We start from the raw sequence: 19,238 nt of genomic DNA, 5'->3' as shown, positions 1-19,238 counted from the left end.
TAGAAAATCTGAAGAGCCAGAATGTCTGTAGAGCCAGAATATCTGAAGGGCTAGGATGTCTAAAGGGCCAGACTGTCTAAAGGGTCTGGATGTCTAAAGGGCCAGACTGTCTAAGAGGCAAGGATGTCTGAAGGGCAAGGATGTCTGAAGGGCCAGGATGTCTGAAGGGCCAGAATGTCTGAAGGGCCAGAATGTCTGAAGAGCCAGAATGTCTGTAGAGCCAGAATGTCTGAAGAGCCAGAATGTCTGAAGGGATAGGATGTCTAAAAGACCTGGATGTCTTAAGAAACAAAATGTCTGAAGGGATAGGATTTCTAAAGAGCCGTACTATCTATAGGGGCAGGATGTCTGAAGGGCAAGGATGTCTGAAGGACAACAATGTTTGAAGGACCATAATGTCAGCTGGGTAAGGATGTCTAAAGGACCGGACTCTCTATAGGGCCAGGATATCTGAAGATCCGGAATATCTGAAGGGCTAGGATGTCTAAATGGCCAGGATGTCTGTAGGGCAAGGATGTCTAATGGACCAGGATGTCTGAAGAAACAAAATGTCTGAAGGGATAGGACTTCTAAAGAGCCGGACTATCTATAGGGACAGGATGTCTGAAGGGCAAGAATGTTTGAAGGACCAGGATGTCAGCAGGGCCACTATGTCAGCAGGGCCAAGATGTCTGCAGGGCCAGCATGGCTGCAGGGCCAGGGTGTCTGCCATAGCCGAAATGAAAATGGATATTCCTATCAGATATTTTATAAGTCGGATCTTACAGAAGTCCTAAGGGGTGTCCCTCACGTATGTCCTTGGGGGTGTCTCTCACGTATGTCCTAGAGGGTGTCTCTCATTGACGTCCTAAACGACCTATCTCATCTCTCCTAGACGTCCTAAGGTCCAGGCCTATTTAATATAAAAAAGAGCGTCTCTCAGCGATATCTTAAAGAAGTGCTCTCAGATTTGAGCCAAAAACCATGTCTCATAAATGAGTTGGATTTAATAGTTCGTACACAACTAGACACAAAGTACGGGGCTCTATTATTGACGAGCTGAAGCTGGTCCCCCATAGACGAGATGAAGCTAGTATCCCAAAGACAAGTTGAAGCTGGTCTTTCATAGACAAGAGGAATCTGGTCTCTCATAGACGAGCTGAAGTTGCTTTCTCTCTCTCTCTCTCGGATAGACAAGCGGAAGATGGTCCCCTTCTCTGTGGTCTCCTACAGACGAGCTACGGTATTTTATACACGAGCTGAAACTGGTCTCTCATCGGCGAGCTGAAGCCGGTCTCTCATAAAGAAGCTAAAGCTGGTCTCTCATAGATGAGCTGAAGCTGGTCTCCCTCTTTGTGGTCTCTCAGATACGAGCTAAATCTGGTGTGTCTCGTTCTCTGATAGATAAGCAAAAACTGGTTTCTCACAGACGAGCTAAAGCTGGTCTCCCACAGACGAGCTAATGCTGGTCACCCACCGATGATTTAAAACTTATTTTTCACATCGAGGTTACACCTTTTTTTTAAAACCTGGTCTCTCACATGAATAAAGCTGCTCTATATATCTATCTCTTTCTGATAGAATAGCTGATTCTGCTCTCTTCCTTTTTTTCCCACTCTGTGATTGACGAACTGAAGTAGTTCTCTCAGACAAGACAGATAAGGTGTGTCATAGGAACCTACAACCGAGGCAAAAATAATCTATTTATAGGCCTGATCTCTACAATTTTGTACTAAACCCAAGTTTTAGAAAATTATTTTTGAGAGAACTAAAAACGTTTCCTCGCCAACAAATTCAAGATATTTTAGCCATAAAAACTCTCCTCTGGTATCCATCATTCCCTACTCATTCCAATACCATGGAAACCCGTTCCACTTTGAATTAAACGCATTTCAATGGCTATTGTTGTAAATCTTTATTATATATTATTGTTGTATCGAAATAAATAACCCACCAAGAAACTGAATGGAATTACTCACCCCTCCCTCTTTTTTTGTAAAATACCTGCACAAATTATGTATGCCTCAATTGCCACAAGAATGCCTTTTTTGTTAGTTTTATTTATTTGCCACAAAGTTTTTTTCTGCGGGGAGGTGTTATTTTCATAACATTTGTCCCGGTAACGACAACAAATAACAACAAGACATGATCCGCTTAACATTATATGCCTTCCTGTTTGTTTGATTTTTTCGTCTCTGGCGTGCATGGCAAGCTTATTTAACGCGCTTCACTAGCCTCTGTGCGTTTCACTTTGAAGTGTTTAAGTTTTGTTGTTGTTGTTGTTGCTGTTGACAAAAGGTAAAGAATTTATTATTTTTATTTATTTTTTATTGTATTTCTTGTTAACAAATTCCCTTAATTGCGTGCGACACTGAATACCACCAGTAAGTCTTTCTCTGGCATTTCTTTGTGTTTCCGATTGGTGGTAATTTTGAATATCAACAAGCTGGGGCCAGACAGACAGAAAAGTCGTCAAATACGGGAAATTAGCAATGGCAACAGCTGTTGGACTTTGTGAAACCCCCTCCGCTCATTTTTGAAAACAAAAACAGTTACAGTTGGGAGCGGGGGTGGGGTAGAATTTAAATTATATTTGCGTGAAGGTTTTGTAAATAAAAAATGATAAATAACAACAAATAATAATAACAACAACGATCATAAAAAATGATGAATTTTGGGAAGATAGTCAGAGGAAAGGGAGGGGCTCAGGAAGGGGAAATGTTGGTACAGAGATGCTTGATTACAGAAATAAAAAGGGGAGAGAGAGTGGAATATTTCATTAACGAACTGAAGAAATGAAGCGAGTATACCTTATGAACGAAATTAAGGAAATGCTTCATAGCGGAGACACAGGAGAGATATGAAAGAAGGTCTCTGTGGAAAAGAGCGGAAAATAGGTAGCATTTCAAAAACTTTGTGAAATTAGGATGTTTTGGGGATGGCTCTTTGTGCTTATGGGTTTAAACTTAGATCTTCCAAAATTAGAATAGATAGAAGAGAAAATTACAGGATTTATTTGTAAAGTATAATGAGCCAGAGAGTCCATGCGAAGAATTTATACGACCTGGTAATTTGTCAAGAAGGAGCTGTAAGGTCAGGATACAGATAAGCATATCTATATGGATGAACTGATAAGCCAGGGTGTCTCATAGACGAGCTAAAGCTGGTCTCTCATAGACTAGCTGAAAAAGGTCTCTTATAGATGGTCTCTCATAGACTAGCTGAAGCTGGTCTCTCATAGACTAGCTGAAGCTGGTCTCTCATAGACGAGCTGAAGCTGGTCTCATAGACTAGCTGAAGCTGGTCTCTCATAGACTAGCTGAAGCTGGTCTCTCATAGACTAGCTGAAGCTGGTCTCTCATAGACTAGCTGAAGCTGGTCTCTCATAGACTAGCTGAAGCTGGTCTCTCATAGACTAGCTGAAGCTGGTCTCTCATAGACTAGCTGAAGCTGGTCTCTCATAGACGAGCTGAAGCTGGTCTCTCATAGACGAGCTGAAGCTGGTCTCTCATAGACGAGCTGAAGCTGTTCTCTCATAGACGAGCTGAAGCTGGTCTCTCATAGACTAGCTGAAGCTGGTCTCTCATAGACTAGCTGAAGCTGGTCTCTCATAGACTAGCTGAAGCTGGTCTCTCATAGACTAGCTGAAGCTGGTCTCTCATAGACTAGCTGAAGCTGGTCTCTCATAGACTAGCTGAAGCTGGTCTCTCATAGACTAGCTGAAGCTGGTCTCTCATAGACTAGCTGAAGCTGGTCTCTCATAGACGAGCTGAAGCTGGTCTCTCATAGACGAGCTGAAGCTGGTCTCTCGTAGACGAGCTGAAGCTGGTCTCTCATAGACTTGCTGAAGCTGGTCTCTCATAGACTAGCTGAAGCTGGTCTCTTATAGACGAGCTGAAGCTGGTCTCTCATAGACGAGCTAAAGCTGGTCTCTTATAGACTAGCTGAAGCTGGTCTCTCATAGACGAGCTGAAACTGGTCTCTCATAGACGAGCTGAAACTGGTCTCTCATAGACGAGCTGAAGCTGGTCTCTCATAGACTAGCTGAAGCTGGTCACTCATAGACGAGCTGAAGCTGGTCTCTCATAGACTAGCTGAAGCTGGTCTCTCATAGACTAGCTGAAGCTGGTCTCTCATAGACTAGCTGAAGCTGGTCTCTCATAGACTAGCTGAAGCTGGTCTCTCATAGACTAGCTGAAGCTGGTCTCTCATAGAAGGGTAGAATACTGAGTCAGGCATAAACTCTATGAAGGATAGTGGATATTAATTGAAGATTTGGGAATTTTTAATGGACAATCTGATGGCCAGTTCTTTTCTGCTGAAGATAGCAGGGAGCTGAAGTTGACTGTTTTTCATTAAAAAGCCTATTTGATTTTCGAGATGAGTTGAACACTTTTTTGATCCACATTCAATGAAGGGTATATTAAATTTTTCATTCCGTATGCAAAACCTCGAAATATTCGTCGGAGACCCCTAACTGTAAATGGGTTTCTGATCAGAATATCATTTTAGCCATGTTCTCTGTCTGGCATAAAGCTTTATATTATATGCATCGGCGTATTGGTGTTGAAAATGGGATACACTTTTAGGTATAGCCCCCCGCAAAATAGTCCTACAAAATATTCCCTACAGGTTCACTAATTGGTAAAGCCCCCATAAAACGGTGCATCCCGATTTTCGGTATTTTAAAGGTTTCAGCCACAATTTTAAACCAAATCAGTTAAGACTTGACAATTGGGGTACCCGCCAGTTCTGTACTCTCCTTGTAAAAAATGTTCGCTACAGGTCCACTAATTGGTATAACCCCCATGTAACGGTACCTCCCGATTTTCGCTATTTTTAAAGGTTTCTGCCACAGTGCCAAACCAAATCAGCTGAAGTTTGATATTTGGGGTTCTTTAAAGGACTGGTTTTTTCTTGAGAAAAATATTCGCTACAGGTCCACTACATGGTATAGTCCTCAAATAATGGTCCTCTTGATTTTCGTTATTTTGAAGAAACTTGACAATTTAAACTTGAAAATTGAGGTTCCCGGCAGGTATGTTCTCTCCTTGCAAAAAATGTTCGTTACAGATCCGCATATTGTTATAACCCGCACATTACGGTACCTCTTGAGGAATCTTGGTAAGTCTGTTATCTCGCCGAAAAAAAAAAAAAATGTTCGATTCAGGTCCACTAATTGGTATAGCCCCCAGATAATGGAATTTTCCAATTTTCGGTATTTTGAAGATTTCTCCACACTTTCCAATCAAATTAGCTGAAACTTGACATTTGCGGTTATTAGAAGGTCTGTTCTCATCCTATATTCGCTACAGGTTTACTAATTGGTATAACCCCCATATAATGGTACCTGCCGATTTTCGGTATTTTTAAGATTTCTTCCACAATTTGCAACCAAATCAGCTGAAACTTTACATTTGGGGTTCCTGGTAGCTCAGTTCTCTCGTTGTAAAAAATGTTCGCTACAGGTCCACTAATTGGTATAACCCCTATATAACGATACCTCGCGAATTTCGGTATTTTGAAGATTTCTCCACACTTCCCAATCAAATTAGCTGAAACTTGAAAATTGAGGTTCTTGGGAGGTCTGTTTTCACCCTGCAAAAAATATTCGCTACAGGATTACTAATTGGTATAACCCCCATTTAATGGTACCTCCCGATTTTCGATATTTTTAAGATTTCTTTCCAATTTCCAACCAAATCAGCTAAAATCGTACATTTGAGGTTCTTTGTAGCTCAGTTCTCTCCTTGTAAAAAATATAGTTATAGGATTACTAATTAATATGGCCCCTATATATAGATTTCTCCACAATTTCCAACGAAATTAGCTGAAACTTGACATTTGCGGTTATTGGAAGGTCTGTTCTCATCCTGCAAAAAATATTCGCTAAAGGTCCACTAATTTATATAGTCCCCACATAACGGTACATCCCGATTTTCGGTATTTTGAGGATTTCTTCCAAATTTTTCAACCAAATCAGCTGAAAATTGGCAATTAGGGGGTTTCGACAGGTCTATTCCCTCATTGCAAAAAATATTCGCTACAAATCCACTAATTGGTGTAGCCCCACTATAACAGTAGCTCCCGATTTTCAGCTTTTTTGTTGCAACTTTAAATTTGAGTTTCTCTCCACGCCAAAAAATTTCCTACAGTTTCACTAATTGATACAGACCCATATAACGGTATCTCCCGTTTTTTCCCGCATTTCGAAGGTTTCTGCTACAAATCAGCTGAAACTTGACTTGGCTTGGGGTTCTTGGTATGCCTGTTTTTCCCTGAAAAAAAAAAAAACAAATGTTCTATACTGGAATAATCCCCACATAACAAAACCTCTCGATTTTCGGTATTTTTAAGATGTCTTAATTAAAAACAAATTTTCTACTGGCCTACTTCAGATTTCCTGCATTTTGAAGATTTTCGCTGCAGTTTCAAACCAAATCAACTGAAATTTGTCATTTGGGGTTCTTGGTAGGTCTGTTAATTTTTTTTTTTTTTTTTTTTGAAAAATGCTCGATTCTGATTGACTAATTGGTATAATCTCCATACAGAGGATTATGGGTATTTTTGCGGTTTCTGCACAATGTCCAACCAAATTATATAATCTTGAAATTTTCGAATTTCTGGGGTTTGAGGGACAGCAGTCTAGGTTTTTCATAGAATAAAGACCTTAAAAGTCTACACATCCTTAGTGGGTCCAAGCCATTAAAGAAGGTTTCGCAAGGTAATATAACCTAATTTCACATAAATTTTGGTTTATTTGGTTATTAAATTCGCCGCCATATACCTATCTCGGAAAGTCTATAAAAATTTTCTTTAAATTTCAGAAGCATAAAGCTCAAATATTTTTGAGAAATACATCCCCTCAAAACTACCCAAAATCCTTTCATAAAATACTCCATTCACCCATTTCCTAAAAATGTCACATCTTTGTGTCAATATTGACCTTATTCATCCGTTGTCCTGTTCCCAATTCTCTCATTTTTCAATAAAAACAAATATTGTTGAGATTTCTGACCTTATTGAAAATATGGATCTCCCTTTGTCCACATACATTTATTTGCATTGGTTTTGTGTTTGAAAAAAAGGAAACTATTATCCAATGGCTTTCGAGTATGGGTTAGAATTATAAAATCCCGCTCACACCATTTTTCCGTTGTATTTTCCAGTGTACATGATTTAATGTTACAGTTTATAGTTGTATCCTTTTTTTCCTCATCCCCTTTTCCCACAATCATGCTAATACATACCACAAAAGGAACAAAACATACATCATCGAAAAATAGAAAAAAAAAATACGGAAAACAGCCCAAAGTGTTAATGAATGTGAAACATTTGTTTAGGTTCACTTCCTCCATAAGCTCCCCCGCCGCAATTTGGCCGTCACTTAGTTTTGTTGTTAGCCATACAATTTTTGTTGAAAAACATTCGACACAGCACCGAAAAAAAAAATATTGGTCATAAGTCATAAAAAATTATTGAGTTTTGTTTGTATGGTTTTTATGCGATTCTCATGTTCTCGATGCCAGCACGTTTTATGGTCCTTAATTTTATGTTGTGTTGTATTTTGTTTTTTTTTCTGGCTTCCAACTTCGTGGCCATATTTCTGTAAACTTTTGCCCAAAATGGCATTGAAATGTTAAAGTTTTTAGGCATTTCTCTCAATTCGTTTTATAGCCTTTGATTCTAACTCAAATAAAGAGACGTCAATTTTTATTGCCTGGCAGAACGAAGTTTATGCGTTTTCGTTTTGTTGTTGTTTCATTCGTTTCGCTTCAGACGATGGATACGACGACAGTATGTCTGTTCGTGGCATAAACTTAGTTTCTATATTGCCGCCTGCTTAATTAACGTTTGTCGGCTGGTAATAGAGTTATGTTCTCCACCACATTCTGGGTGTTCATTTTCTTCTCTTAGTGGATGGCAAATTTATTATTAAAGGTAAATTAAAAGAATAATTAAGAAAAGAGAATTATAAAAGAGAATAAAGGGGCAAGGAAAATGTGATTTTAGGAAAGTGGGAAAGTTTTTCAATTTATGAAAATTTTGAGGTCATCTAGACTCTATAGAAAGCAGTGAGATCATCTAAAGGCTACAGAAGACCTCGAGGTCTTCTAGACCCCATAGAAGACCTTGAAGTCTTCTAGACCTTGTGATCTTCTACAGAGAAGACCACAAGGTCTTCTAGACTCCATAAAAGACCATGAAGTCTTCCAGATTCCATAGAAGACCATGTGGTCTTCTAGACACCAGATAAGGCCATGAGGTCTTTTAGATACCAGAGAAGACCAAGAGGTCTTCTAGACACCAGAGAAGACCATGAGGTCTTCTAGGCTTCATAGAAGACCTTGAGGTCTTCTAGGAGAGAATAGAGGTGTTGATATTGATGTCTTCTAGACATCAGAGAAGACCATGAGGTCTTCTAGACACCAGGAAGACCTTGAGGTCGTCTAGGCTCCATAGAAGACCTTAAGATCTTCTAGGCTCCATAGAAGACCTGCAAGTCTTCTAGGCTCCACAGAAGACCTGGAGGTCTTCTAGGCTCTATAGAAGACCTAGAAGTCTTCTAGAGTCTACAGAATAGCATGAGGTCTTCTAGAGTTTATAGAACCCCTTGAGGTCTTCTAGAGTCTATAGAAGACTTTGAGGTCTTCCAGGTTCCATAGAAGATCTAGAAGTCTTCTAGAGTCTATAGAAGACCTTGAGGTCTTCTAGAGTCTATAGAAAACCCTGAGGTCTTCTAAAGTCTATAGAAGACCTTGAGGTCTTCTAGAGTCTATAGAAGACCTTGAGGTCTTCTAAAGTCTACAGAAGACCTTGAGGTCTTTTAGAGTCTGTTGAGAAATAGAAGACCTTAAGCTCTTCTATTGAGAAATAGAAGACCTTAAGCTCTTCTATTGAGAAATAGAAGACCTTAAGCTCTTCTATTGAGAAATAGAAGACCTTAAGCTCTTCTATTGAGAGATAGAAGACCTTAAGCTCTTCTATTGCGAAATATATAGACCTTAAGCTCTTTTCCTTTTCTTCTATTAAGAAACTGAAAATCTTAGACTCTTCTCTTGAAAAATATAAGACCTTAAGCTATTCTATTGAGATTAGAGGACCTTTAGCAGATTTCAAGATCTTCTAAATCAAAAATAATACCTTGAGATCTCTTGCTCTCTATGGAAGACTTTAAGGTCTGTCGTTTCCTATTTTCCCATTTTTTTATTCATCCCCAAAATGGTTTAAAATTTTTAATTGTACTCCCTATTTTCCCCAGAAAAATGTTAACTATTAAAACGTTCGATCTGGCGTAATTCCCATTTGTTTGTTATTACATTATTATATGATATTGTTGTTGTTGATGTTTCTGTTACATGGTGTTGATGTTATTGTTATTGTAAAGCCACATTGTTTTTGTTTACACGTGGGGGTGGGATGGAATCCCGACCTACCTGTATTTCATAAATATTTAACTTACCTATTTTGTTTGGTCGGTGGCGTGGCATAGGGTACACCCAAAAATACCTCCACCGAACGCAGATATCGATAGCTGTCCAATGGCAATATTAGGCCATGCAATCGCCCGTAACGTGTCTGAACAATGCGATGACCCAGTCGGGCATTTTTATAGATATCCAATGTGGAGGCATTGACATGGGCAGCGGGTGGCAGTGAGAGTAGGGTGAAGAGGGTGACCAGTAACGTAGTGGTGGTGGTTAAGGTTAAGTGACCATACCTATGCTGTAGGAATTGTGGTAGGGCCCACCACCGCTGGCACCATTTGCTTGAGCTGGGCTGGGTTTTACTGCACCAGGGGGCGGGACTGGAGGAGGTGGGCCTGGTTGTAAATGCCGGCGAGCTATGACAGCTGGTTGTGGTTGCTGTTGCAGTCTGTGTTAAAATTGTTGCTGGAATTATTGATGGCATTCGACTGGTTGTTGTTGTTGTTGCTGGTGGTGATGATGAAGAAGATGCTGCTGCTGGTGGTGGTGCTGCTGGGGGCCATGTTGTCACTGATCCGCTTGTTGTCAATGATTTTCTGTAAATTGACAATGTTTTTCGTTTTGTTAAAATAGTTGTTGTTGTTGTTGCTGTTGTAATTTTTGTTGATAGCGCCAATGTTGTCTGGGTTGCCGCATTGCATTTTTGACAGCCTCCAATGGCTGTGGTTGTTGCCGCCTGTTTTATTGTTGGCACTGTTGTAGCCCTCCTCGTCGCTGAGTTTAACGCCAATGCCTCCACTGTTGAGGCTGTTGTTTTTGTTGCTCCCGATGTTGCCAATTTTGACGAGCCCGATGTTACCAATGGTGCTTGACTCGTTGTCAGGCAATTGCAGTTATTCAGCCACATAATGTTGATTATTGGCGTTCTGTGATGTTGTTGTTTTTGTTGTTGCTATTTTATTTTTTATTTTTTCGATACTTCTCTGAGGGTATTGTGCGTTGTTGTGTATATTTATTTTAGGACCCTCGGGGTTTCATTCGCTCGTCTATCTATCTATCTTTTCAATTTGATTTTAGCTTGCTGTGTGCCTGTGCGGGGGTGAACATCGACAAAAACTGCAGGCAATTCTATTCATTTATTGTTACAAATTTATAACAAATTGCCAGAGTTTTTCTTGTTGTTGTTGTTGCAGTTTTCGTCCCACTTGCACTGAGGCAAGCCGTGGAAAAAAAGAAAACAAAAACCAACAACGACATCAGTAACAGATTGCTGGCTGTCAAACGCAATTGTTTTCACCGAATCGAATGGCAATGAAGCATTTGTAACCGCTAAGTGGTGGGTGGATGGGCTTGGCGAGGCTGCGATACGATTGAGGACTGCCGCACTTTGTGGAGCCACTGTTGTGGCAACACGATTCGGTATTAAAGGGCGAATCTATTGAACTTCAGATTTAAGGGTTTATTAAATTTCATTTTACTTTGTTGTTATTGTTGTTTTTTTTTTTTTTTTTGCAACAGAAGTTCAAGTGGCTTTCTTTGTTAATTTTGCTTTGGCTAGTTTCTTTTATTGCACTGCCATCTAAACACACAGCGATAGGGTTTCTCTTTGTTGCTGCAGCAGTTACACAATTGTTTTATTGTTTTTTTTTCTCTCTCTCACGCCCCCTCTTGTTTTACTCAGGATTATAAGCGTTTTTTTTTTCTACACTCTTTTATTTTATTGGCTTTTTATTATTATTGTTGTTGCTGCTGTTGTCCAAGTTTTTTTGCTACTTCGTAAGTGGCAGTTGTAATAGTTTGTTGAAAATCAATTCAGATCTGCAAATAAAAAAAGAAAAACATTTTTGTTGTTAATAAATTGTTATTAAATTGCTTGTAAATAAAGGAAAGAGAGAGAGCGCAAAAAATAACCGATAAATTGGAAAATCAAATTTTCCATTTGATTGCCGGCAAATAACAAACGTAATGGGGGGGTTCTATTGGCAATGATGCGGTTCAGAGCGAGGAAAATTAAGCTGGATACCATTGTTTTTGCTTCCATCAATTACTAATTCGCCGATATGAAATGTTTGCATTTTATTTTTTATTAAAATTTCGTTAAAGTAAAATATAGTTTTCAACAGAAAATAAAAAAAAAAGAAAAACAATTTTTCCGAATTGAAGGGAATTTTTTTCAATTTATTTTTTCAGACTTTTAATTCAGGGAGGACCTACTATTTTTCAAAACCAAAAAAAAAAAAAAAAACAAGTAAGCAGAGGCTATAGTCGTGCGGGGCCGACCATGTGATATCCTACAACACTACAATATGTTCGAAGCCCCCCTATGTCCAAATCCATTTTGAAAGGTTTCGCTTTTGAAATTATGTCACGGAGCACTGCCCAGATATTAGCCTTAGCATTTTGAATAGGGACATTTTTCACATATTTATGCACATTTTACGGCTAAATATAATCCAATGGTCATCCAAAATGCTTGAGTTCTTCGCTGTGCTTAACTATCTTCTCAGGCGTGTCGATTGGCTTCAATTATGTGATCATGATTTTTTTTCTGTTTTTGGTTCATTTAACCCCTTAAATTTGGCTATTTTCGTCAATTTGGCTATATTCGTCAACGAAATCAGCATAAAAAAGCCAGAAGTTCGTCCTTTGTGTATTTCGGATATCGCCTGCAAGTAATTCTGGTATTTTTTCACACAAAAGTGGTGGTCCATTCTACTCGCTGTCCTAAACTCTAACTTCATGCGAGATTTCGTGTCCTTGGTTTCTATTTGTGACCTTTATAACGGCTGCAAAATCAGGAACATTTTTAGTTGTTGGTCCATTTCAACCCCCAAATATATTGCGGACATCTTTAATATCAATATGCCTAGCCCTTTTGAGCCTAACCCTGCACTTATGAAAATTTTCGTGAGGATTGGACGATAATTGCAATCTGTATATAATAACCCCAACCTGTGTTGTAAGATGAAAAAGTATTACAAATATACACTTCAATATTATAAGTCAAATTGAAAAAATCGCATGCGATAAAAAATATGAAAATATATAAAAAATGTCACAAAATACTACAAAACCTATATTAACATCATTATTGACATATTTTTATGCGATTTTTTTAGATTTTATTCTTTTATGCCAAGAGGTCATTCCGAATTGACAAAATTTGTCAAAATCGGTCCAGGCATTTTTGAGATATAAGCATTCTTGGTAGCATCCCCTTCCTTTGTATATATACATTGTATATATTTCGCTATATATATATTAACTATTGGCATCGACGTAACGGTCAGAATTGACCTGTTCATCTGTTTGTGATTTCGTCGCGATAAAATCTTTTCGCGGTTTAATGGAAAATATGACTTTCATTTAACACAAGTGTTATGGTCTATTTTACCCATTAAATATTACTCGATGACCATCAAAATTGTAAGGCTTCTGCCCAGCCCTAAGTTCTAGCTCCATGCTAACTTTGATTGGTCCATAATTGCGACCTGTAGAGCAACTGCAAAATCAGGAAATTTTTCCTCCAAAAGAAATAGGGTTCTATTCTGACCCTAACCCCACCTCCACTTTCAATTTCGTGAGGATCGGACCATAATTGCGACCTGTAGAGTGATTACAAATTAACATGGACAGATAGACAGATGGACAGACGGACGGACGGACATACATAGCTAGATATACTTTCCTATGTGTGAAATCAATATTTCGTGGTGTTACATAATTTTGGGCCCAATCAAACTTATAATACCCCCAACACATAGTGTTGTAGGGTTTAAAAATAAATAAATATTTATACGCTACAACACTTTGTTTTGGGGGTATTATAAGTTTGATTGGGCCAACAATTATGTAACACCTCGAAATATTGGTATCCCACATAGAAAAGTATATATGAAACTTCCTATCTCACCAAGCTGAGTCGATCTTGCTATAAATGTCCGTCCGTCCGTATGTCCATCTCTCCGTCTGTCCATGTTAATTTGTAATCCCTCTACAGGTCACAATTATGGCCCGATCTTCACGAAATTTAGAATGGAGTTGGGGCTAGGGCCAGAATAGAAGCCTATTTCTTTTGGAGATGATCGCATAATATTTAGGAGTTGAAATGGACCAAAAACTGAAAAATTCCCTGATTTTGCAGTTGCTCTACAGGTCGCAATTACAGACCAATCGATGCGGAAGTTAGCATGATGCTAGAGCTTAGGGCTGGGCAGAAGCCTTCCAATTTTGATGGTCATCGGGTAATATTTAGTGGGTGAAATAGACCATACCATTTGTGATAAATAAAAGTAAATTTTTCCATTAAACCGCGAATATTTTTAATGCCGGCGAAATAACAAATAGACGAACAGGTCAATTCGGACCGTTACGTAGATTCCGATAGAAAATATATCGGATATATATATAGCGGAATATATACAATGTGTATATACAAAGGAAGGGGATGTTAGCTAGTATGCTTATATCTCAAGACAAATTTGACAAACTTTGTCAATTCAGAATGCCCCCTTCACGAAAATTTAGAAAATCACATAAAAAGATGCCAATAATGATATTAACATAGATTTTGTAGTATTTTGTGACATTTTTTTTTTTTTTTGATTTTTTTCATATTTTTATCGCATGCGATTTTCAATTTGACTTATGATAATGAAGTGTATATTTTGTAATATTTTTTCAACTTTCAATACAGATTGGAGATGGTATATACAGATTGCAATTATCGTCCGATCCTCACGAAAAGGGTAGGGATAGGCCCAGAAGGGCTGGGCCTATTGTTTTCAAAGATGTCCGCAATATATTTAGGTGTTGAAATGGACCAACAACTAAAAATGTTCCTGATTTTGTAGCCGTTATAAAGGTCACAAATAGAAGCCAAATGACAAGAAATCTCGCATGAAGTTAGAGTTTAGGACAGCGGTAGAATGGACCGCTACTTTTGTGTGAAAAATACCAACATTACTTACAGACGATATCCGAAATACACAAAATGCGAACTTCTGCATTTTTTTTTGCTGATTTCGTTGACGAATATAGCCAAATATCGTAGACAAGAAGATCGTATAGAAGAGTCTAAATTTGGAGATACAGAAGGGCCTCTTACTTTTGGAGATGATCGCAAAATACGACGGAGTGCGTAAATATTGGGCAAATGTCCCTGGTCAAAATGCTAAGGGTAATATCTGGGCAGTGCTCCGTCACATAATTTCATATTAAGTGTTGTAGGGTATCACATGGTCGGCGCCGCACGACTATAGCCTTTGCTTACTTGTTTAATATTTTTTTCACCTTACAACACAGGTTGGGGATATTGTATACATATTGAAATTATCGTCCGAAACTGACGAAAAATTTCACAAGGGTAGGGTTAGGCTTGGAAGGGATAGGCCTATTGTTTTCAAAGATGTCCGCAATATATTTAGGTATTGAAATGGACCAACAACTAAAAATGTTCCTGATTTTGTAGCCGTTATAAAGGTCACAAATAGAAGCCAAATGACAAGAAATCTCGCATGAAGTTAGAGTTTAGGACAGCGGTAGAATGGACCGCTACTTTTGTGTGAAAAAAATAACAATATTACGAAATACACAAAAGGCGAACATCTGGTTTTTTTATGCTGATTTCGTTGACGAATAGAGCCAAATATCGTAGACAAGCAACTCATATAGATGAGTCTTAATGTGGAGATACAGAGGGGCCTCTTGTTCTTGTTCGCAAAATATTTAGGGATTCAAATGAACCAAACACAAAAAAAAAATTCTGATTACACAATCGAAGCCAATCGACACGCCTGAGAAGATAGTTAAGGACCGGGAAGAATTGTAGCATTCTGAATGACCATAATATTTCGCTGTAAAATGGACCACAACAACTAAGAGGCCGACGGAGTGCGTAAATATTGACCAAATGTCCCTGGTCAAAATTCTAAGGGTAATATCGGGGCAGTGTTTCGTGACATAATTTCAAAAGCGACATCTTCCGAAATGGATTTCGGCATAAGGGGGCTTCTAACATATTGTAGTGTTGTAGGGTATCACATGGTCGGCCCCGCACGACTATAGCCTTCGCTTACTTGTTTTTTAAGATAAGGTTGTGTACGTACTCAATATTTTGTAAAAAAGTCCACAATATGCAACAAAGTGGGCCAGAGAAAACTCCCAAATTAAAAATGTTGAATCTCTTTTTATACCCTCAGCCATTTGGCTACAGAACTTTCAAAACTTGCTTTATCGAAATAATGTTTTTAGAACCTAGATCTCTTTGGAGCCAATTCGTTTCAGGACAATTGAAGTCAAAATAGGAATGTTCAAAAGAGGGTTCCCTTTGTCTGGCTGGATGGTGCGCAAGAAGTGATGTGGTCCGAACTTGGTCCCAATTTCTTTTTGTATTTTTAACTTTTATTTATATTTTTTGCCAAGGACCATAAATCGTGTTTTTCTTTGCAATGACCAATTTTTAAAAAGATGATTTTCTAGCTTGATTCTTTTCAAAGGTCGAATTTAATGAAGATGTTTTCAGATATTCAATAGCCAATTTTGGATGATGATTTTTCCAAAGGATCATATTTTAGGAACATTTGACAAGAGAAAGATTTTAAAAGACGGTTTTCCAAAGGATTTTTTAGGGATCATTAAACGAGGATGCTTACATCGGACCATTTTATAAAACGATTATTTTCAAACTAGATTTTTACAAAGGACACACTTTAAGAAAGGTTTATACATTTTATATGGGTTTAGGTAATATTTTTATGAAAGATTCCCAGTCAGAATTTTTCAAAAAGAATCCTATCTAGGAATTGGTTTACAAAGCAACCTCAGTTGAGATTTTTTTAAAGAATATATCTTTGATCCTATTTGAATTTTAATGGAAAAATTTTGAAAGATCCTCTGAAATGGTTTGTTTTAATGATTGTTTTCAAAGGACACTGAAATATTTTAAAGGATGATTTGTTTTATTTTTTTTTTCAAACGTGGTATAGAACAATTTTTAAGAATAACTTGCTTTTAACAAATTTTTTAATTAAAAATTTTTGCAGAACCTTCTCGAAACAGTTAAATTTTTACAAACGATAAAGTAATTTTTTAACCATGGTAGAATGTCTTGTTTAAATGATCATCAAGCGTTGATTTGTTAAGGAATATTTTTACAAAGGTCCCATAGTCGGAATTGTTCAAAATACCCTCATCTTGGATTTTTTTTTGTACAAAGGGCAATAAGTCGGAATTTTTAAACAACATTTGTTTAGGGGGTATATTTCAAGGGATGTTTAAAAAAGTCCCTTGAATTTGTAAGAGAATAGTTGTTGAAGGATCCTCAGACATGAACCATTGTAAAGAATGATTTTTGTTCAAAGCGCCCTGCAATGTTTTTTAAGGACAATCCTTCGTGGTTTATTTTACAGTAAATTTTATTTGAAAGGATATCAATCCTATTTTTTAATATTTGTTCAAGAGACACGGGCTTTAAAGGACTCTTTCTTAAAAAAAATTGTCAGCAAACAGTAATTTTTAGCAAGAATTTTTTAAAGGACTTTGGTTAACCTTTTGTGGTTTTGTTAAGGAAAATCCCCCAGTCCTGGTATTTTGTTTTCAAAAAAAAAAAAAAAGATCTGTGGTTGTATATTTTTCTAAACTCATTAATATTCACAACAAACCTCGAAAAATTAGCTAGAGAAATATTGACTCCCTAAAATTTACTTAAGTATTTTGTCGTTTTTTATTCTTAAAATTTATTTTTAACATATTTTTATTAACATCAAATTGTTATAATTTCATAATAAAAAGTCCTATTACAGGCATATCCGAAACGAGATCTCAGTTGTCATATTTCAATATTACATACATTAATGTGTGGACTTACTGACGATTTAAACTCTCCAAATGTCTGATTTTTCAGAAATTATGCAAATGTGACACTAATCTCTGAACCCTTATTTAATAACATAAAATTTTAATTCTAATGTAGATTTTTTTTCTTAGATTTGAAAGAATTGAAGATTACAATAAATTTTAGTATCGTCATTTTTTCTGGCAGAAATAAGGACACAAGAACTAAGTTTTAAGTCGCCAAAGGGCAACTGAAAACTGCGTGCGAAACCCTTGTTTCCCGTAGGTTTAACTAAACTTATTCCGGGCTACCTTAAACATGTTATTCGCTTACCCTGCAATCCTAATTCAAATATAATTGCCCAACAAGTATAAGGCCAATCTAGGCATAAAAGTTTTAGAAAATCCCTTTTCCCATGCCATTTTATAGTTTCAAAGTCGTCGCCTCGAGACTAATTACACCATGTCCTTCAAATGAGATTTTCTCTAGAAAATTTATGAAAAATCATTGGCAGGCAATCTATTTATTTGATGAAACTAAACTTTTTGCTGCTGCTGATGTTCCTACAGGCAGCAAATTAACACTAAAAGTGTCAAAATGGATTTTTCATGTCTACAAAGTTTTGACAGCTGAAATTGGCTTAAGAAGTTATTTGGAACAAAATTATTGATTAGAAGATGAAGGTCATCGCCCACACTACATGTGGTGACATACAAAATAACAAACAATTTTATTTGATGTTTATGTACCAAGGTGGCATTATCGCCTACCCGTGGTTACTAAGCTTTGGAGGCACGCATGACAAAAAATAGACAGTTTCGTGGGTAGTGAAACTTCGTCAGCTGATTATGATGTCCAAAGGAAAAACTTTGATGTGATTATGGATTATTGGACATTAAATAACTATTCTTAAACTGTCGGAGTTTAGTGGTCCAAAATAAAAAAATAAATACAAATCAACAATTAATGTGAAGTGAGTCCATAAAAATTCCACGTTTGCTTACGCGTTGGTTCTTAAAAAAGACAATTTTTTAAAAACCATTGTTTCCATTTAATGATTATTGGTCTGGTGAGAATTGGAACAAAAATCAATTTTATTTGTCCGCTGATCCTTGAATAAATATCCTTTAAAAATCAATCTATACTGGTGCTTTGGTCCTTGAAAAAATAATCTTTAAAAAATCCACGTTTATTGGTCTTTTGGTCCTTAAAAAAAATAATCTTTAAAAAATCCACGTTTATTGGTCTTTTGGTCCTTAAAAAAAATAATCTTTAAACAATCCACGTTTATTGGTCTTTTGGTCCTTGAAAAAGATATTCTTTAAAAAATCCACGTTAACTGGTCTTTTGGTCCTTGAAAAAGATATTCTTTAAAAAAATCCACGTTTACTGGTCTTTTGGTCCTTGAAAAAGATATTCTTTAAAAAATCCACGTTTACTGGTCTTTTGGTCCTTGAAAAAATATTTTTTAAAAAATCCACGTTTCTGTTGGTCCTTGATAAAATATTCTTTAAGAAATCCAAGTTAATTGGTCTGTTGGTCCTTGAAAAAATATTCTTTAAAAAATCCACGTTAATTGGTCCGTTGGTCCTTGAAAAAATATTCTTTAAAAAATCCACGTTAATTGGTCTGTTGGTCCTTGAAAAAATATTCTTTAAAAAATCCACATTAATTTGTCTGTTGGTCCTTGAAAAAATATTCTTTAAAAAATCCACGCTAATTGGTCTGTTGGTCCTTGAAAAAATATTCTTTAAAAAATCCACGTTAATTGGTCTGTTGGTCCTTGAAAAAATATTCTTTAAAAAATCCACGTTTACTGGTCTTTTGGTCCTTGAAAAAGATATTCTTTAAAAAATCCACGTTAATTGGTCTGTTGGTCCTTGAAAAATATTCTTTAAAAAATCCACGTTAATTGGTCTGTTGGTCCTTGAAAAATATTCTTTAAAAAATCCACGTTAATTGGTCTGTTGGTCCTTGAAAAAATATTCTTTAAAAAA

The 19,238-nt window shown here is 37.0% G+C and overlaps 1 protein-coding gene across 2 annotated transcripts in view; it reads right to left on the bottom strand.

The window, feature by feature from the left end:
* LOC101894115 (uncharacterized) overlaps positions 1-11,597 on the bottom strand; it is a 281,643-nt gene extending 270,046 nt beyond the window's left edge. Inside the window, exons 1-2 of one of the 2 annotated variants that reach the window (XM_059118333.1) lie at positions 11,319-11,597; positions 9,443-11,225 (exon numbers count right to left, since the gene is read on the bottom strand). In XM_059118333.1, the coding sequence (XP_058974316.1) occupies positions 9,443-10,314 (872 nt within the window). In that variant the 5' untranslated portion in view covers positions 10,315-11,225; positions 11,319-11,597. The remainder of the gene's footprint in view (positions 1-9,442; positions 11,226-11,318) is intronic. The other variant, XM_059118332.1, reaches the window with a different exon arrangement.
* Positions 11,598-19,238: the final 7,641 nt, after the last annotated feature.

This window comes from Musca domestica, unplaced genomic scaffold, assembly GCF_030504385.1.
Source record: "Musca domestica strain aabys unplaced genomic scaffold, Musca_domestica.polishedcontigs.V.1.1 12, whole genome shotgun sequence".
In the NCBI taxonomy this organism is placed as follows: domain Eukaryota; kingdom Metazoa; phylum Arthropoda; class Insecta; order Diptera; family Muscidae; genus Musca; species Musca domestica.
The sequence above is the reverse complement of the archived record's forward strand: the minus strand, read 5'-3'. Positions and strand labels throughout refer to the sequence as shown.